Source organism: Pseudophryne corroboree, chromosome 3, assembly GCF_028390025.1.
Source record: "Pseudophryne corroboree isolate aPseCor3 chromosome 3, aPseCor3.hap2, whole genome shotgun sequence".
Classification (NCBI taxonomy): domain Eukaryota; kingdom Metazoa; phylum Chordata; class Amphibia; order Anura; family Myobatrachidae; genus Pseudophryne; species Pseudophryne corroboree.
The window spans coordinates 562,466,484-562,488,018 of NC_086446.1; the positions used below are offsets into that span (position 1 = coordinate 562,466,484).

At 44.5% G+C, this 21,535-nt stretch overlaps 1 protein-coding gene and 1 long non-coding RNA gene across 6 annotated transcripts in view; one reads left to right on the forward strand and one right to left on the reverse strand.

The window, feature by feature from the left end:
- Positions 1 to 21,535, forward strand: part of ANKFN1 (ankyrin repeat and fibronectin type III domain containing 1) — a 1,208,371-nt gene that overhangs the window by 663,695 nt on the left and 523,141 nt on the right. For all 5 annotated transcript variants that reach the window (XM_063961280.1, XM_063961279.1, XM_063961282.1 and 2 more), the window contains one exon: positions 11,162 to 11,269. In XM_063961280.1, coding sequence (XP_063817350.1) covers positions 11,162 to 11,269 — 108 coding nt within the window. The remainder of the gene's footprint in view (positions 1 to 11,161; positions 11,270 to 21,535) is intronic.
- Positions 10,771 to 21,535, reverse strand: part of LOC135056305 (uncharacterized) — a 200,501-nt gene continuing 189,736 nt past the window's right edge. Inside the window, exon 4 of the long non-coding RNA XR_010243946.1 lies at positions 10,771 to 11,685. This is a non-coding gene — a long non-coding RNA (uncharacterized LOC135056305). The remainder of the gene's footprint in view (positions 11,686 to 21,535) is intronic.

The following is a 21,535-nucleotide window of genomic DNA, read 5'->3' on the forward strand; positions in this document are numbered from 1 at the left end:
TATATATATTTTAATTTTATCTCATTATCATCCAGTCTATATTAGCAGCAGACACAGTACGGTAGTCCACGGCTGTAGCTACCTCTGTGTCGGCAGTCGCTCGTCCATCCATAATTGTATACCACCTACCCGTGGTTTTTTTTTTTTCTATCTTCTTGATACTAGTAGCTTACTTTAGGAGTCTGCAGTGCTGACAGACAGTGTCCAGCAGGTCCGTCATTACATAATATATACCTGTCCGGCTGCAGTACTAGTGTGATATATATATATATATATTTTAATTTTATCTCATTATCATCCAGTCTATATTAGCAGCAGACACAGTACGGTAGTCCACGGCTGTAGCTACCTCTGTGTCGGCAGTCGCTCGTCCATCCATAATTGTATACCACCTACCCGTGGTTTATTTTTTTTTTCTATCTTCTTGATACTAGTAGCTTACTTTAGGAGTCTGCAGTGCTGACAGTGTCCAGCAGGTCCGTCATTACATAATATACCTGTCCGGCTGCAGTACTAGTGTGATATATATATATATTTTAATTTTATCTCATTATCATCCAGTCTATATTAGCAGCAGACACAGTATGGTAGTCCACGGCTGTAGCTACCTCTGTGTCGGCAGTCGCTCGTCCATCCATAATTGTATACCACCTACCCGTGGTTTTTTTTTTTTTTTCTATCTTCTTGATACTAGTAGCTTACTTTAGGAGTCTGCAGTGCTGAGTCTGACAGACAGTGTCCAGCAGGTCCGTCATTACATAATATATATACCTGTCCGGCTGCAGTACTAGTGTGATATATATATATATTTTAATTTTATCTCATTATCATCCAGTCTATATTAGCAGCAGACACAGTACGGTAGTCCACGGCTGTAGCTACCTCTGTGTCGGCAGTCGCTCGTCCATCCATAAGTATACTAGTATCCATCCATCTCCATTGTTTACCTGAGGTGCCTTTTAGTTGTGCCTATTAAAATATGGAGAACAAAAATGTTGAGGTTCCAAAATTAGGGAAAGATCAAGATCAACTTCCACCTCGTGCTGAAGCTGCTGCCACTAGTCATGGCCGAGACGATGAAATGCCAGCAACGTCGTCTGCCAAGGCCGATGCCCAATGTCATAGTACAGAGCATGTAAAATCCAAAACACCAAATATCAGTAAAAAAAGGACTCAAAAAACTAAAATAAAATTGTCGGAGGAGAAGCGTAAACTTGCCAATATGCCATTTACCACACGGAGTGGCAAGGAACGGCTGAGGCCCTGGTCTATGTTCATGGCTAGTGGTTCAGCTTCACATGAGGATGGAAGCACTCAGCCTCTCGCTAGAAAAATGAAAAGACTCAAGCTGGCAAAAGCACCGCAAAGAACTGTGCGTTCTTTGAAATCCCAAATCCACAAGGAGAGTCCAATTGTGTCGGTTGCAATGCCTGACCTTCCCAACACTGGACGTGAAGAGCATGCGCCTTCCACCATTTGCACGCCCCCTGCAAGTGCTGGAAGGAGCACCCGCAGTCCAGTTCCTGATAGTCAGATTGAAGATGTCAGTGTTGAAGTACACCAGGATGAGGAGGATATGGGTGTTGCTGGCGCTGGGGAGGAAATTGACAAGGAGGATTCTGATGGTGAGGTGGTTTGTTTAAGTCAGGCTCCCGGGGAGACACCTGTTGTCCGTGGCAGGAATATGGCCGTTAACATGCCTGGTGAAAATACCAAAAAAATCAGCTCTTCGGTGTGGAAGTATTTCAACAGAAATGCGGACAACATTTGTCAAGCCGTGTGTTGCCTTTGTCAAGCTGTAATAAGTAGGGGTAAGGACGTTAACCACCTCGGAACATCCTCCCTTATACGTCACCTGCAGCGCATTCATCATAAGTCAGTGACAAGTTCAAAAACTTTGGGCGACAGCGGAAGCAGTCCACTGACCAGTAAATCCCTTCCTCTTGTAACCAAGCTCACGCAAACCACCCCACCAACTCCCTCAGTGTCAATTTCCTCCTTCCCCAGGAATGCCAATAGTCCTGCAGGCCATGTCACTGGCAATTCTGACGAGTCCTCTCCAGCCTGGGATTCCTCCGATGCATCCTTGCGTGTAACGCCTACTGCTGCTGGCGCTGCTGTTGTTGCTGCTGGGAGTCGATGGTCATCCCAGAGGGGAAGTCGTAAGCCCACTTTTACTACTTCCACCAAGCAATTGACTGTCCAACAGTCCTTTGCGAGGAAGATGAAATATCACAGCAGTCATCCTGTTGCAAAGCGGATAACTGAGGCCTTGACAACTATGTTGGTGTTAGACTTGTGTCCGGTATCCGCCGTTAGTTCACAGGGAACTAGACAATTTCTGAGGTAGTGTGCCCCCGTTACCAAATACCATCTAGGTTCCACTTCTCTAGGCAGGCGATACCGAGAATGTACACGGACGTCAGAAAAAGACTCACCAGTGTCCTAAAAAATGCAGTTGTACCCAATGTCCACTTAACCACGGACATGTGGACAAGTGGAGCAGGGCAGGGTCAGGACTATATGACTGTGACAGCCCACTGGGTAGATGTATGGACTCCCGCCGCAAGAACAGCAGCGGCGGCACCAGTAGCAGCATCTCGCAAACGCCAACTCTTTCCTAGGCAGGCTACGCTTTGTATCACCGGTTTCCAGAATACGCACACAGCTGAAAACCTCTTATGGCAACTGAGGAAGATCATCGCGGAATGGCTTACCCCAATTGGACTCTCCTGTGGATTTGTGGCATCGGACAACGCCAGCAATATTGTGTGTGCATTAAATATGGGCAAATTCTAGCACGTCCCATGTTTTGCACATACCTTGAATTTGGTGGTGCAGAATTTTTTTAAAAACGACAGGGGCGTGCAAGAGATGCTGTCGGTGGCCAGAAGAATTGCGGGACCCTTTCGGCGTACAGGCACCACGTACAGAAGACTGGAGCAACACCAAAAACGCCTGAACCTGCCCTGCCATCATCTGAAGCAAGAAGTGGTAACGAGGTGGAATTCAACCCTATATATGCTTCAGAGGTTGGAGGAGCAGCAAAAGGCCATTCAAGCCTATACAATTCAGCACGATATAGGAGGTGGAATGCACCTGTCTCAAGCGCAGTGGAGAATGATTTCAACATTGTGCAAGGTTCTGCTGCCCTTTGAACTTGCCACACGTGAAGTCAGTTCAGACACTGCCAGCCTGAGTCAGGTCATTCACCTCATCAGGCTTTTGCAGAAGAAGCTGGAGACATTGAAGGAGGAGCTAACACGGAGCGATTCCGCTAGGCATGTGGGACTTGTGGATGGAGCCCTTAATTCGCTTAACAAGGATTCACGGGTGGTCAATCTGTTGAAATCAGAGCACTACATTTTGGCCACCGTGCTCGATCCTAGATTTAAAACCTACCTTGGATCTCTCTTTCCGGCAGACACAAGTCTGCTGGGGTTCAAAGAACTGCTGGTGACAAAATTGTCAAGTCAAGCGGAACGCGACCTGTCAACATCTCCTCCTTCACATTCTCCCCCAACTGGGGGTGCGAGGAAAAGGCTCAGAATTCCGAGCCCACCCGCTGGCGGTGATGCAGGGCAGTCTGGAGCGACTGCTGATGCTGACATCTGGTCCGGACAGAAGGACCTGACAACGATTACGGACATGTCGTCTACTGTCACTGCATATGATTCTCTCCCCATTGAAAGAATGGTGGAGGATTATATGAGTGACCGCATCCAAGTAGGCACGTCAGACAGTCCGTACTTATACTGGCAGGAAAAAGAGGCAATTTGGAGGCCCTTGCACAAACTGGCTTTATTCTACCTAAGTTGCCCTCCCACAAGTGTGTACTCCGAAAGAGTGTTTAGTGCCGCCGCTCACCTTGTCAGCAATTGGCGTACGAGGTTACTTCCAGAAAATGTGGAGAAGATGATGTTCATTAAAATTAATTATAATCAATTCCTCCGTGGAGACATTGACCAGCAGCAATTGCCTCCACAAAGTACACAGGGAGCTGAGATGGTGGATTCCAGTGGGGACGAATTGATAATCTGTGAGGAGGGGGATGTACACGGTGATATATCGGAGGATGATGATGAGGTGGACATCTTGCCTCTGTAGAGCCAGTTTGTGCAAGGAGAGATTAATTGCTTCTTTTTTGGTGGGGGTCCAAACCAACCCGTCATTTCAGTCACAGTCGTGTGGCAGACCCTGTCACTGAAATGATGGGTTGGTTAAAGTGTGCATGTCCTGTTTATACAACATAAGGGTGGGTGTGAGGGCCCAAGGACAATTCCATCTTGCACCTCTTTTTTCTTTAATTTTTCTTTGCGTCATGTGCTGTTTGGGGAGTGTTTTTTGGAAGGGCCATCCTGCGTGACACTGCAGTGCCACTCCTAGATGGGCCAGGTGTTTGTGTCGGCCACTAGGGTCGCTTATCTTACTCACACAGCTACCTCATTGCGCCTCTTTTTTTCTTTGCATCATGTGCTGTTTGGGGAGTGTTTTTTGGAAGGTCCATCCTGCGTGACACTGCAGTGCCACTCCTAGATGGGCCAGGTGTTTGTGTCGGCCACTAGGGTCGCTTATCTTACTCACACAGCTACCTCATTGCGCCTCTTTTTTTCTTTGCGTCATGTGCTGTTTGGGGAGTGTTTTTTGGAAGGGCCATCCTGCGTGACACTGCAGTGACACTCCTAGATGGGCCAGGTGTTTGTGTCGGCCACTAGGGTCGCTTATCTTACTCACACAGCTACCTCATTGCGCCTCTTTTTTTCTTTGCGTCATGTGCTGTTTGGGGAGTGTTTTTTGGAAGGGCCATCCTGCGTGACACTGCAGAGCCACTCCTAGATGGGCCAGGTGTTTGTGTCGGCCACTAGGGTCGCTTATCTTACTCACACAGCTACCTCATTGCGCCTCTTTTTTTCTTTGCGTCATGTGCTGTTTGGGGAGTGTTTTTTGGAAGGGCCATCCTGCGTGACACTGCAGTGCCACTCCTAGATGGGCCAGGTGTTTGTGTCGGCCACTAGGGTCGCTTATCTTACTCACACAGCTACCTCATTGCGCCTCTTTTTTTCTTTGCGTCGTGTGCTGTTTAGGGAGTGTTTTTTGGAAGGGCCATCCTGCGTGACACTGCAGTGCCACTCCTAGATGGGCCAGGTGTTTGTGTCGGCCACTAGGGTCGCTTATCTTACTCACACAGCTACCTCATTGCGCCTCTTTTTTTCTTTGCGTCATGTGCTGTTTGGGGAGTGTTTTTTGGAAGGGCCATCCTGCGTGACACTGCAGTGCCACTCCTAGATGGGCCAGGTGTTTGTGTCGGCCACTAGGGTCGCTTATCTTACTCACACAGCTACCTCATTGCGCCTCTTTTTTTCTTTGCGTCATGTGCTGTTTGGGGAGTGTTTTTTGGAAGGGCCATCCTGCGTGACACTGCAGTGCCACTCCTAGATGGGCCAGGTGTTTGTGTCGGCCACTAGGGTCGCTTAGCTTACTCACACAGCTACCTCATTGCGCCTCTTTTTTTCTTTGCGTCATGTGCTGTTTGGGGAGTGTTTTTTGGAAGGGCCATCCTGCGTGACACTGCAGTGCCACTCCTAGATGGGCCAGGTGTTTGTGTCGGCCACTAGGGTCGCTTAGCTTACTCACACAGCTACCTCATTGCGCCTCTTTTTTTCTTTGCGTCATGTGCTGTTTGGGGAGTGTTTTTTGGAAGGGCCATCCTGCGTGACACTGCAGTGACACTCCTAGATGGGCCAGGTGTTTGTGTCGGCCACTAGGGTCGCTTATCCTACTCACAAAGCTACCTCATTGCGCCTCTTTTTTTCTTTGCGTCATGTGCTGTTTGGGGAGTGTTTTTTGGAAGGGCCATCCTGCGTGACACTGCAGTGCCACTCCTAGATGGGCCAGGTGTTTGTGTCGGCCACTAGGGTCGCTTATCTTACTCACACAGCTACCTCATTGCGCCTCTTTTTTTCTTTGCGTCATGTGCTGTTTGGGGAGTGTTTTTTGGAAGGGCCATCCTGCGTGACACTGCAGTGCCACTCCTAGATGGGCCAGGTGTTTGTGTCGGCCACTAGGGTCGCTTAGCTTAGTCATCCAGCGACCTCGGTGCAAATTTTAGAACTAAAAATAATATTGTGAGGTGTGAGGTGTTCAGAATAGACTGAAAATGAGTGGAAATTATGGTTTTTGAGGTTAATAATACTTTGGGATCAAAATGACCCCCAAATTCTATGATTTAAGCTGTTTTTGAGTGTTTTTTGAAAAAAACACCCGAATCCAAAACACACCCGAATCCGACAAAAAAAATTCGGTGAGGTTTTGCCAAAACGCGGTCGAACCCAAAACACGGCCGCGGAACCGAACCCAAAACCAAAACACAAAACCCGAAAAATTTCAAGTGCACATCTCTAATTTTGAATACCAGAGGTATGTGCACTCCCGATACCTGTGGTATTTAATAAAAAAAAAAGTGGTTGCGTATTTTTTTGTGGGCAAAATCCTGTGGGAGGGGATTTTTTTATTTTTAAATCAGCATGCAGCCACCCCCAGAACTGACGATGTTGTGTGCGGGTAGAGATTGCAGGGTTAGGGGTAGTGTAGTACATGTGGGGAGCAGATGCAAGGTGAGCGGTAGTGAGATGTAGTGCATGGGGGAGTTAGAGCAAGTTAAGCAGTAGTGTAGTGCAGTGCGTGTGGGGAGCGGGTGCAAGGTAAGCGGTTGTGTAGTACTTGGGACTGGGTGCAGGGTGAGCGGTAGTATAGTGCATGCGGGGTGCAGATGCAAGGTAAGCAGTAGTGTAGTGCAGTGCGTATTGGGAGCGGGTGCAAGGTAAGCAGTAGTGTAGTACTAGGGATTGGGTGCAGGGTGAGTGGTAGTGTAGTGCATGCGGGGTGCAGATACAATGTAAGCAGTAGTGTAGTGCAGTGCGTGTGGGGAGCGGGTGCAAGGTAAGTGGTAGTGTAGTACTAGGGATTGGGTGCAGGGTGAGTGGTAGTGTAGTGCATGTGGGGTGCAGATGCAATGTAAGTAGTAGTGTAGTGCAGTGCGTGTGGGGAGCGGGTGCAAGGTAAATGGTAGTGTAGTACTAGGGATTGGGTGCAGGGTGAGCGGTAGTGTAGTGCATGCGGGGTGCAGATGCAAGGTAAGCAGTAGTGTAGTGCGTGCAAGAAGCTAGAGCAGGGTAAGCAGTTGTGTAGTTTAGGGCATGCGAGGAGCAGGTGCAAGGTAAGCTGTAGTGTACTGCAGAATGTGTGGGAAGCGGGTGCAAGGTGAGTGGTAGCGTAGTGCGTGCAGGGAGCCGGTGCATGGTTATGCGTAGTGTAGTGTAGCAGTGTACGTGAGGAGGGGGTGCACGGTGAGAAGTAGTACATGTGCCTGGTCCTTGGAAGCCCTGCTGCATGTGATGCTGCAGAAGAGACGATTTCAGAAAGCGGAGAAGGACAGTGCTGCAGAAGATGAGTACAGTAATTATGGACTAATTAAGCTAATTGGAAACTTCCAATTGCTTAATTTGTCATTAGGGCGAGTGTACAAAGGGTTCTAAAGCAAGTCCTGACAACTTAAATTTGGTTTTAGAAAAATTGGACTTGCTTTGGAGGTGCTCAAAAACAATTTAGCATGGCATGAAGAAAAGAAGGAACCCGCACCTCACTGAATATAAAAAATCTTGCACCTACGGGAAAAAGCTTCTGGTGTGAGATTTTTTTAAAAAGTCTCCCACTTGAAAATGCCCCAGAGATTCAGCAAATTGATGAACCTTGTATATTTACTGTCCGAAATGTCAGAAAACCTGAAATGGATCTAATGGATGGAACCCTGGAGTTTTAGATCATGTAGGATATAGCGGGGTATATTTACTAAAATTCGTATTTTCCCGTCTGAGGTCAAAGTTCAATCACGAATGACATTGAAAGTGTAAAGTTGCAACTTTTTGAATTTATTATGACTAATTTACTAAGCTGTCGTATTCTGCATTTTCGGATTTACCGATGTCGATGTCATTTGGTTTTTTTTGCAGTGTTTTACGTGAGTGACTTGTAAAACACTGCCGACTTTAATACAATGAATCTCGGCCGGATCTGAGAGATCCGTGCTGGGCTTCATTGTGCACCTTTTAAAAAAATGAAATCAGTGTTAAAATCTAAAAAAAAATTGCGTGGGGTCCCCCCTCCTAAGCCAAACCAGCCTCGGGCTCTTTGAGCCGGTCCTGGTTGAAAAAATATGGGGACAAAAAGCGTAGGGGTCCCCCGTATTTCTGAAACCAGCACCGGGCTCCACTAGCCAGATACATAATGCCACAGCCGGGGGACACTTGTATCTTGGTCCCTGCGGCCCTGGCATTACATAACCAACTAGTCACCCCTGGCCGGGGTACCCTGGAGGAGTGGGGACCCCTTCAATCAAGGGGTCCCCCCCTCCAGCCACCCAAGGACCAGGGGTGAAGCCCGAGGCTGTCCCCCCCATCCAAGGGCTGCGGATGGGAGGCTGATAGCCTTTTTGTCAAAAAATGAATATTGTTTTTAGTAGCAGTACTACAAGTCCCAGCAAGCCTCCCCCGCAAGCTGGTACTTGGAGAACCACAAGTACCAGCATGCAGAGGAAAACCGGGCCCGCTGGTACCTGTAGTACTACTACTAAAAAAATACCCCAATAAAAACATAAGACACACACCTTGAAAGTAAAACTTTAATACATACATCCACACCTCCATATACACATACTTACCTATGTTCAGACGAGGGTCGGTCCTCTTCTCCATGTAGAATCCATGGTGTACCTGTTGAAAAAATTATACTCACAAAATCCAGTGTAGATGGCTCCTCTTTTAGTCCATTTGTAATCCAGGTACTTTGCAAAATAAAAAAACGGACACCCGACCTCGCACTGAAAGGTGCCCCATGTTTTCACATGGGACCCCTTTCCCCGAATGCCAGGAACCCCCTCTGACTTATGTCTAAGACGGTTCCATCAGCCAATCAGGGAGCGCCATGTTGTGGCACCCTCCTGATTGGCTGTGTGCTCCTGTAGTGTATGACAGGCAGCACACGGCAGTGTTACAATGTAGCGCCTATGCGCTCCATTGTAACCAATGGTGGGAACTTTGTGGTCAGCGGTTGACCGAAAGTAACCTCACCGCTGACCACAAAGTTCCCACACGCAATTTAAAAAAAAAAAAAAAAAACACTTTCCCACCCCTTGCCACTGAAAAACATGCACGGATCTCATGGATCCGTGCATGCCTATCCAAACACGGGGGGGAAAAGCAGGTCTGTTTTTTTTTTAGCACTTTTTCACGAATTGTATTTCAGCACGGCAGTGTTTGGCTATTGTCGGCAGTGTTTGTGATTTGCACTTTTTAGTAAATTACCGATTTCTACCAAATTGCAGGTGTATTTGACCGATGGTGTATTGATTCGTAAGTTTTTCCTAGGACTTCCAAAATATTACGAATGCCCTCATCACTGCCGTGATTTGAGTTTAGTAAATTCCCGAGATGACACTTTGAAGAAAAAACATAATCTCGGTCAAAATCGGGACCTTAGTAAATATACCCCATACTGTCTATCTGTAACTTCTCTTTCTGTCACATGGGGTATAGCCAACAACACACTTGTCACTGCTAGAGTTCTTCACACTTTACATTTTTCGCTCCTCTTGTATCTCTTTCACCTACCTATGGTGTGTTCAGAGAAAGAACACTATATTGTAATTTCCCATGACACTGTAATGCAAAGCTTTATTGCTGTTGTCATAGTTGTGTCTCACATCCAATACCACACCAACAGTAGCAAGGAAAAGCACAGACATGGTGACAGGCAGCATACTAGTACTGGTCCTGCTGTTGTTCATACTAAAAGGACCAGATCCAAAATATACAATCTCATGCACCTTTAGGTACTTCTCATACATCACCATATAGCTCTCAGTGTAGGTCTAGCACCTTCAAATCAGACAAGCAGAACAAGAACACTGAGGCTGAAGAACCAATAGGGCTGTTATGTAATCGTAGGGAGAGTCTAAGGTGTGCCCATGATTCGTATAGTATCTGACATCATCAAAGAGCAGCTTGTGTCTCTTCCCCAGTGTCAGATGTGCAGGTGTGAAGTATAGTGGCATGCTGATGGCAGATAGTGATTGTGGTGCTTTAGACTGCTCAGTGCCCAACCTTCCTACTAACCATCTTCTCATAACTGTTGGACTCTAAGAAATTTGTGAAGGCAGTGGGAAATTGCAAGATGGCGCAGGCAGGTGTGATCAAACCAACGATTGTTTTGAAGATCTGCTGGAATACCTTCTCATGAGCTGCTGAATTTGCATGCTAGCCGCAACCCTTGTACTGCAGATAGTGCTGCTTACTCACCTGTGTTTGTTATTAAACAAAAAACATCCACTGGGTATGGTATGTTATGCATACATTCAGAATGTCAATACTGACCTGATGTCGACATTGGCAGCATACAGACTTTAGGAATGTTGTCAGAATGTGTAAATGAGATTTTGCAAGTATATGTACAGTAAATGTAAGCCTAGACCTAACCCTAATAGTAGCCTAACCCTGATCCTAATCGAAGCCTAGCCCTAATCCTAAAATCATATGTAGGCATTATGTGAGTGTTGACATTGTGAATGTCGATTTCTTGAATGCCGACATTTTGAACATTTCGACATCCTGAATTCATGGTCTTGCCTTGTAAATGATTGCTGCTTTAAAAATGTGGACAGACTCGCACAAAATCCCACACCCCCGGCAACTCAGAGGCTATTACAATTAGCCCTTAGTCTTGTTTTATTACTGTGCTCCCTATTATAAATCACGTAAGAATACACTGGTGCCATATCAATGAATAGTAAATAAACAAATAAATAAATATATACTGTAGCTTACTGAATGAAGGTTACCTTGGAAATGACTAACAGAATACGAGGTATGCAACCAGCAGCTAAACATTATAGAACCTTTGTATGTTGATCCCTCAGTTTTGCGCAGAATATACTGTACATGGCAGCATGTGTATTTTTAAAGCGGCAATCCTTTACAAATCCTTTAAATGATTGCAGCTTTAAAAATGTGCGCATACTCAGAAATTCCCGATCAGCCTGCACCTAGCAGGCCATTACATATTGCTCCTTTTTTATCTCAGTGACCAATTTTTTGTGTTTGCTGAACAGACTGGAAAGACTACGATGGACGAGAGTTCAGGAAGAAGGGTCAGATTGAAGCATTGGAGCGTCTCTACCAGCAGGTCCGTGCTGTTCACCAGCATTACAGCTGTCGAGGTATGAATAATAAAATGAACTGTCCCAGATTTACCTGTCTGCTAATTCAGTGAGTTTTGTTTCATCAGACTAAAAAAATAATGTGGGTTCCATGTACAGGGTCGGACTGGCCTACATGGTACAGGGGAAACCACCAGTGGGCCCCACTGCCTAAGGGTCCACTCCTTCCTCTAGGGATCAGGTTCCAGACTGTGCACTTGTGTTATACATGGTAGATATGTTGCATTACACTGCACAAGTCTATTGTGTATTTCAAGCCTGCTTTGTAGACTGGCCACACTCCTGGGCCCCTATCACTGCATTCCCCCGGTGGGCCCTTCATACCCCAGTCCGACACTGTCCATGTATTTTCTCACAACAGAGGTTCAGCCAAGGAAATCATCAGTACTTCATACAGCAATGTTATACTTCAGCAACTGAAAATAGAAATGTGAAAATTAGGTTTCTCTAAAGATCACAGAATAGAATTAAAGAATGAATGACATAAACAGTAGAATTTAGAAAAATTCCTTTTACTTCTGGTGGGATCTTCCTTTTTATAGTATTGATCAACAATTATTTGTATGGTGTGTAAATATTTCACAGTGTTTTACAGAGAATTTCAGCATCAATCATTCACATCAGTACCTGTATCAGTGGAGTTTGCAATCCATATTCCCTATCACACGGACACACACATTAGTGTTAGTTTGTATGGAATTTGTGAGTGTGTCAGAGCCCAACGCAAGTACTGGGGAAAAAATATAAACTCCACACAGATAGGGCCCTGGTTTGAATCAAGTGCAATGCTACCTACTCTACCACTTTGTTGCCCCATTAGCAGGGGCAGATTTAGGGGTCAGGGCGCCCCTAGACTCCACTTCCCACTTTTATGTTTTTCATAGTTTGGTTATATGCCCTCATTTGACAATTGACAGTTTAATATAATATATTAAAAAATAGGCTATGAGTTTTCAGTTTCGTTTTAATTGAGTATACATATCTGCCAGTAGGACAGCTTACAGTAGCAGTCTGTACATGTCCTACCTGTCCGTACTCCAATCAAGTGGTAGTCTGTACAGTAGAGATAAAATATTTTGTTGTTACCAGGAATGGGCAGTAAAAAAACAAGAATCCAAGTACTACCCCCCCAGCAAGTGGCACCCCTAGGCTTATGTCTCATGTGCCTAATGGGAAATTCACCACTGCCCATGAGCATAAACCTCTCTTCTCTACTGCGTATTTGACTGTATTTGAAAATAATCGGGAACCAATTGGCTTATACCGATATACCGATGCCGGGATCCCGAAGGAGGAAGCAATCCCGGCATCTAGATATCAACACAATATGGGATACCGGCGTCACAATATCGACAGCCGTCATCCCAATCATCCTGACAGTGGGAGGTTAGGTTTAGGCAGGAGAAGGGGGTTAGGGTTAGGGGGCAGTGTCGGGAAGGTTAGGGTTAGGGACCGGGGAGGGAGGGTTAGATATAGGCACATAGAAGGGGTGGTTAGGGTTAGCCATTAAGCAGGCAGTGTTAGGTTTTGGCACCCACAAAGGAGTTTTAGGTTAGGGGGCAGAGGAGGCTTATGGTACTTTAGAAGGGGCTGGACAGGATGCCACTATCGGTATTCTGACCGCCGGAATCCGGTCCATCAGGAAATCATATTGAACCCAATTAATCAGGTAGAAGCTATCTCCACTTTTCACTAAAATTTTAAATATGTAAATATGTAATTCTTATGCTGGCTGTCCTACATCAATAACTTGTACCTTTTGTCACCACTGCATCATACATGATGTCACCGCTCAGCATGATTTAAAGGGGGATGTAAATGCGGCACCTCAAATCCCCTGAATACACTACAAACAAAAGATGTACAGTAACATCGGTTTCAACATCGAACTTCAGAGCAACCCTGTGGTACACATACACAGTATATCTAACCCGGACACTCAGATTCACACACATCTAATCTTCACACTCACATTCACAGCACAAGTGCTGATGACACTAAAATTAACTGTAAACTAGTTTAAACAACTATTTAGTTGTACACATTAAGGGTCGAATTCAAGTACAGTCGGCTCGATACTTACAGCACAGGGCCAAAACTAGGATTTTCGGCACATGGGGAAAGGCAGTCATTTGGCACCCCCCCCACCCCCCACCCCCCACCCCCCCAGGTGCATTGTAGTGAAGAAACTGAAAATAAACTACAGTTCCCAGCAGCCTTTGCAAGGTCTGTAGTTTACTTTTAGTTTATTCATTGCAGTGCATCCGGCTCCTTGCAACCGCAGCCACAGAGGGAGGGGGGTGTTAGGGGGGTTAAAGTGACTGTCCTGGTGCCCCCTCTTATCTAGCGCCCGGGTCACATGGTCCCCTACACCCCCCCTGTTGCGGCCATGTACAGCGCAAGGAAAAGGGCTTGTAGCTTCAGACTTACACCTGGAACTATTCAATTACATTTCCTTGCACGGTAAATGCACAGCTAATTCACACACATCCAAATTCTGGCTCCAATTCTAAAATTCTGAGAAAATATATATTTCTCTCTATGAGTTCTCCAGGAAATTTTTATACAGAATCTTAACGTATGAAATTGAGTAAAATGAAGAAATCTCTACTGACTTTACACTTGGGGGAATATTTAGGGTTGGTTTCAAGAGCAATTGTTTGGTACATTACCATAAATTATTGCTATTTTTAGGATTACATATTTATTATCCATTTTTGTGGGGTGAACGTGATTGTTAAAATAACTTGTTAGAGGCTTTGTGTTTTCTGTTTTTCTAATGCTTCTCTTGTACCAGTGACGAAAGAGAAGGACATTTTTCCAGAAAAAATACTTAATTTTCAAACCAAACACTCCTTTTTTCTGCTAAATATTTTACACTTTCATTGTACAGCAACAAATTGAGGGATCAGGAAAGAAAGGGCTGGTCTTAAATATTAGATGAAAGTATTTTGCAGCTTATGAAGTGCAAGACGTTGGATAGTACCCAGACGTGGTCGGGGAACCTCAAAGGCAACAGGAAAATGTGGTTTGTTTTCACAGAAGTATTAACTTTCTTTCAAAGCCATTTGTCTCTTTCTGTACAAATGTGTAAATATTATTATTGAATTTTACTTGGATTAAAAGCAGTATTTTTAAGTGGAGTACTTTAAACCAACCTGAGACTGAATGTGCAGGAATATAACGCTAGCCAGGATTAGACGGAATTGTATGGGAAAGGTGCATGTGTCACTCCTAATAGTGCCTGTAATTATGACTCTGAGTTTAGGTCAACACAGTTATCTTTTATCTGTTAAAAAATATTATTTTAACAATAAACTTTATATTTTATATTATATTTATCAAAATAGTTACATTTTTAATTGCTCAAGAGCAATGGGTTTGGCCAATAATTTGGACTGCTACACTAATCAATAGAGAAACATTGTTCGATTGATGCTTAATTCTGCAATGGGGAGTGTAAATACTTTAATGTGGTTTTCTCTATTTAAATGACTTTAGTTTGCTGGTTGGTGTATAGCCTACTGCAACATTTATTACTTTGCTTTATGTTTCTATCTGAATGTTGTTACAATGTTGTATTGGAGTTGTCTGTTTTCGTTTCACTCTGAATGTAATTCCAACCATTGCTGGAGGGGTGTCATACATCGGGTCGTAAGGGTCTATTTATTAAGCCTTACAGTGAGAGGAAGTGAACAGAGATAAAGTACCAACCAATCCGCTCCTAACTATCATGTCACAGGCTGTGTTTGAAAAATGGCTGTAAGGAGCTGATTAACTGGTACTTTATCTCGGCCCACTTTATCTTTCTACAAGGCTTAGTAAATAGACCCCTTAGCCCCCATTACCAGGTCCAGCAGTGTCATTTCACGGCCATCCGCATCCCTCCTAGCCTCCATCCACATCCCTCCTGGCTGCATGCTTCCCTGCAAATATGGTTGGTGTTCTCCTCATCGCGATTCGTGCATTACGGTACATGGGTACTTCTCACATTGTCTGTTTAGAAAAATGGATTCCAGCTATCATGGTCACATGCCTGCTCAGTCTATTAGTGCTGGGGGTGTCCTTTTTAAACCCAGACTTGCAGTGTGTCTGTTGCAAGAACAACATCTCTCCAAGAGACGTGCTTTGGCTATGCATCTGCTCCAATCTCCCCTGCTGTGCACTATACTCAGCAAGGATTTTGTCACCCTTCTTCGGTTGTGTGAAATACTCTGTAAAGATGTTCTCTGTCTCTGGTTGTGCACTAGATTTAGGGATCTATTTACTAAGCCTTGGATGGAGATAAAGTACCAGCCAATCAGCTCCTAACTGCCATGTCACAGGCTGTGTTTGAAAAATGATAGGAGCTGATTGGCTGGTACTTTACCCCTGTTAATTTTACCTCCATCCAAGGCTTAGTAAATAGACACCTCAGTCTCTATTACATACTTCCAGCATTAACCATACAGCCTAAGGGGTATATTTACTAAGAATCTTGTTTGACTTCTAATCTAAAGCTGTAGACATCACCATCGGTTTGGAGGGATAAAATGCAGTATTTGCTAACCATACTTTTTGAGTGTCTATTACATTTTGCTAGTGTTACCCATCACTTCTGTCTAATACTCCATCGGATTGCTAGTTTACGATAGACTCTGCAGTCAAATTGACTAAAATAAAATCATTGAAAACCGATGAACAATGAAAAACAACTCCTATCGCCTCAGGCAGGTGAAACCAAATCCCTGATAAGTAAGCATTTTTTCCCTGATAGCGTCCAGAAAAATACATAGGTCCGCAACTTTTCAGGGATCCTATGTGTTTCTGCGCGAAAATTTTTTTTTTTTCATTTGGAAAAAATGGGGTACTGTACAATTGGATAGGGAGAAAAAAAAAATGTCAGTAATATAAAAAGAAAATCATAATGCCCCCCCAGTTTAAACAGATGGCAAATATTTGCAACTAATAAGATACCCTCCATAGTGTCCTGGCAGTCTGATTTCATGCTAGAGGAACTTATAACATACTCACTAGCAATAAGGTTCTATATTTAATTCCAAACAATAAAAAGTCATATGGTATGATGTATTGACATTCATATACGTATATCCGGGTGGTCTTCTGTATGCCGATTGTCAGGATCCTGGCGCACAGTATACCGGCGCCAGAATCCCGACACCCAGCATACCGACAGCTATTCTCCCTCGTGGGGGTCCACGACCCCCCTGGAGGGAGAATAAAATAGTGTGGCGCGCGTAGCGCGCCACCGTGCCCGCAGCGTAGCAAGCGCAGCGAGCCCGCAAGGGGCTCCTCTGCGCTCGCCACGCTGTCGGTATGCCGGCGGTCGGGCTCCCGGCACCGGTATGCTGGTCGCCGGAAACCCGAGCGCCGGCATACCGTACTACACCCGTATATCCAATAATGCATTACTTTACATACAGTACATGCAGGTTTTGAACATCTGTTATTTATAGCCCTGCATTTGCTTTCATACACTTATATGTTATCATTGATATCAAAAGCGATGTTGTGTGATCTTAGTACAAAGTGAGGCAGTAATGATTGAAAATTTTATGTGATGTAATCAGTGACATAATGATGTCATTGTTCTTGTGTATTAATGATGTAATTAGAAAATCTTTTGTCTGAGACTAGATCCCTGAATATTTTTAGAACCATAACTCTGCTTTGAACTTTTTTCTTACAGTAAGTTCATGTTACATGCATTGAACTATCCTATATTGACCTACCATTGACTGGAATTTTTTTTTATAGTGACTTCTAAATGAATATGCTACTGAGATATTTTAGTAAAAATGTCTATGTTGCACAAGAAAGTCTACTTAGTGTTATTCTTCTAATCTTCAGGGTGTTAGACTCTTTAACCACTTCCGTCTGCTCAGAGTAAGCCTACTTGTGGAGCATTATAGAGCAATGCTGTCGTTAAACAGACCTACAACCTACATGAACTATGCAAACAGGAAGCTAAAGGTTATTTTATAGAGGAAACTCCACATTTGTGCTCAATAAAATGGTTTAACATTGCTAATTGTCCACTTTCTTGACATTTCCAACTTGAGACTTACACCTTCTATAGATGGAAATGAATACTTTGCTGGGTATTGGGCTCATTACTGGCATCATTGACTTTCATTAATCTATCAAGTTAAGCCAATCAACACTCAGAAAGACTGTTAACATTTAGTTTACTTTAGTTACTAACTTTTCTTCAACAAGTTACTAACTGTTCATCACAAGTAAGAACAGAAAATATGTCCTAATATAACACAATTGGATGTCTTTGACACTTTTTTAAACACACAGGAATCCATTCACGATGAGCACAGTAAGATCAGCTTGAAATACTCTTTAATTCTGAGCCAATCTAAACTGCTGAGTTGAAGTCACACACCTACTTCTATACTTACTGCACCAGCCATGCCACTATGTTAACTGAGGATGCACACTGTGCAAAAGTGTAAACGTCACTTGAAAGTTTAACCTTCTAACGCTTTAAAATAACACCTTCATTTACAGGGAACTCTTCATTATACCCCTTCAAGACATGCAGCTAAATCCTGGGTCTATTCACGTCAATCCGCATCAACCCGGGATTACTACATGTGTGAAACAACACAACTCGGGAGTACAGTTTGTCCCGGGTACCCGACCTTTCTCCTGTCCAGGGTCACGAGCTGAGACCCGGGAATTTGCCAGCTGCTAGACTCAGCAAATTTCCAGGTCACATGTCTGCAAAGGGTATAATGTGTTTTTTTGTGTCCCACATTTAAGTCTTACTGAATCATGAGAGAGATGGCACAATTACACTCAGTATGCCAACGGGAGTATGCCAGTGGGCTAGTGACATGGTTTTAATGTTACTTAAAGCATTTAACTGTATCAGCATTATTACTTTAAATATGATCAGAATGCATGGTCAATTTACTCTACACATGTACATTTGCTTTTGTAGGTTTTACATGTTACCAATATAGGTAGGATGACAATGGTGTGTGGTGTGGTTGTTGGGAACACTTAAAGCATTCTGCCAGTAAAACATGCAATATTCTGCTTCCAAATGCACAATGAGAACATTTTTCTACAGCTTTGAAAATATTGCTCATCTCTGCATTGAATGAAGATTTTTTTCTACATTAGGCAAAGTATCAATTAAAACAGTTACAGTTACTTCTTCACTGAAAGTGCACTTAGCATTTGCACAATGTGCTACATTATAAGAATGAGGTGAAGACATCTCCGCTAGCTCAGACCTAGTTCTGCTCAAAAAGTGTTTTTTGTAGGCTGGAAATGTCTGTCTACCTCACTGGGCAGTTCAATACTCTACCCTACTGCCTAATCCATACTTATTCTATTGGCTGATGCTCAAATTCTGCAACTTTTTTTGTGTCATGTTTGAAAGTGGTGGATTTATTATCCAGCATTTTCAAACCTAAAATATACAAATCACTGGCTATGTATGGTGCTATTTAATATCTAAATATCCAGTGTTTTATTGAACGCGTGAGTAAAACTGAAATATTGTCCAGTGTTGCAATAGAAGTCATTACACTGCCCCTTCCGTCTGCCCCTGTACTCTATTTCTACATTGTAAATAAACTTTTATGGCCCAGTTATTAAAATATGTCCAATTTGTTTGGAGCAATGATATTTATACTTCTACAAACTTTTCTTGATAGTCTTTCTTTATCTGTGGTCGTCAAAATTTGTAGTCTGACATACATTTATTGCAAATTACTTTTACACACATGTTTATTAAACTTAAAAGTCTCTTTCAAATGTAAGCTAGACTCAATCCTCCATGACTATTTTGCAGATAAAAAGGCTGTAAGTAGCATTTCAGCCGTCATGGCGCCGGCTTTCTCCTGTACACATACTCACTGTGGAAATAGTGACTGTAGGCTTGCTAGCTGCATCCGGTGGCAAATGGCATCCACACTTGCAGCGTTGCCTTTGGCTGTTGTCGAAATATTTTTGGACACCAGTTTAACTAATTACTTATATGATTTACAAATAAATAGAGATGCTAAAAATGATCTGTTAAAAATCTAGCATGACAACTCTCACCCCCAGAAATGTTGTCTCGCACTCTTGGTGAACCACTGGAATACAATGACAAAATTGCACTTGCGTTATGTGTTTTACTATTTTAGTTATTTTATCTGCTGGGAGTTGGTGTAATGAAGACATGTATTTCTGCTAAGAAAAAAAATCCCTATAATTTTTTATTACTGGTAAAGTAGGTTATGTGTATTTAGTGGGAGGCACTCAACATCCCGGTGCTCTGCACACTGGCACCGGGATCCTGATAACTTTTCTCCCTCTTGGGGTGTCCACAACGCCCCTGGAGGGAGTATAAACAGCGTGGTGCACGTAGCGCGCCACCGTGCCCGCAAGGGGCTCTTTTGCACACGCCCCACTGCTGGCATTCCGGCGGTCGGGATCCCGGTGCCGGTATGCTGGACGCAGGGACCCCAAGCACCGGTATAGCATAGTACAGCTAGCACAGAATAGATTGGCCAAGTGGTTCTTATCTGCCGTCAAATTCTATATTTCTCTGACGTCCTAGTGGATGCTGGGGACTCCGTCAGGACCATGGGGATTAGCGGCTCCGCAGGAGACAGGGCACAAAAATAAAGCTTTAGGATCAGGTGGTGTGCACTGGCTCCTCCCCCTATGACCCTCCTCCAAGCCTCAGTTAGGTTTTTGTGCCCGTCCGAGCAGGGTGCTGGCAACAGGCTCACTGCAACGAGGGACTTAGGGGAGAAGAAGTGAACTCACCTGCGTGCAGGATGGATTGGCTTCTTAGGCTACTGGACACCATTAGCTCCAGAGGGATCGAACACAGGCCCAGCCATGGAGTCCGGTCCCGGAGCCGCGCCGCCGACCCCCTTGCAGATGCCGAAAAGTGAAGAGGTCCAGAAACCGGCGGCAGAAGACTTTTCAGTCTTCATGAGGTAGCGCACAGCACTGCAGCTGTGCGCCATTGTTGTCACACACTTCACACCAGCGGTCACTGAGGGTGCAGGGCGCTGTGGGGGGCGCCCTGGGCAGCAATGAAATACCTATACTGGCTAAAAGATACATCACATATAGCCCCTGGGGCTATATGGATGTATTTAACCCCTGCCAGGTCTCAGAAAAACGGGAGAAGAAGCCCGCCAAAAAGGGGGCGGGGCCTATTCTCCTCAGCACACAGCGCCATTTTCCCTCACAGAAATGCTGGTGGGAAGGCTCCCAGGCTCTCCCCTGCACTGCACTACAGAAACAGGGTTAAAACAGAGAGGGGGGGCACTTATTTGGCGATATGATTATATATATTAAGATGCTATAAGGGAAAAACACTTATATAAAGGTTGTCCCTGTATAATTATAGCGTTTTGGTGTGTGCTGGCAAACTCTCCCTCTGTCTCTCCAAAGGGCTAGTGGGGTCCTGTCCTCTATCAGAGCATTCCCTGTGTGTGTGCTGTGTGTCGGTACGTGTGTGTCGACATGTATGAGGACGATGTTGGTGAGGAGGCGGAGCAATTGCCTGTAATGGTGATGTCACTCTCTAGGGAGTCGACACCGGAATGGATGGCTTATTTAAGGAATTACGTGATAATGTCAACACGCTGCAAGGTCGGTTGACGACATGAGACGGCCGGCAAACCAATTAGTACCTGTCCAGGCGTCTCAAACACCGTCAGGGGCGTTAAAACATCTTTTTACCTCAGTCGATCGACACAGACACGGACACTGACTCCAGTGTCGACGGTGAAGAAACAAACGTATTTTTCTTTTAGTGCCACACGTTACTTGTTAAGGGCAATGAAGGAGGTGTTACATATTTCTGATACTACAAGTACCACAAAAAAGGGTATTTTGTGGAGTGTGAAAAAACTACCTGTAGTTTTTCCTGAATCAGATAAATTAAATGAAGTGTGTGATGATGCGTGGGTTTCCCCCGATAGAGAATTATTGGCGGTATACCCTTTCCCGCCAGAAGTTAGGGCGCGTTGGGAAACACCCCTTAGGGTGGATAAGGCGCTCACACGCTTATCAAAACAAGTGGCGGTACCGTCTCCAGATAGGGCCGCCCTCAAGGAGCCAGCTGATAGGAGGCTGAAAAATATCCTAAAAAGTATATACACACATACTGGTGTTATACTGCGACCAGCGATCGCCTCAGCCTGGATGTGCAGCGCTGGGGTGGCTTGGTCGGATTCCCTGACTGAAAATATTGATACCCTTGACAGGGACAGTATTTTACTGACTATAGAGCAT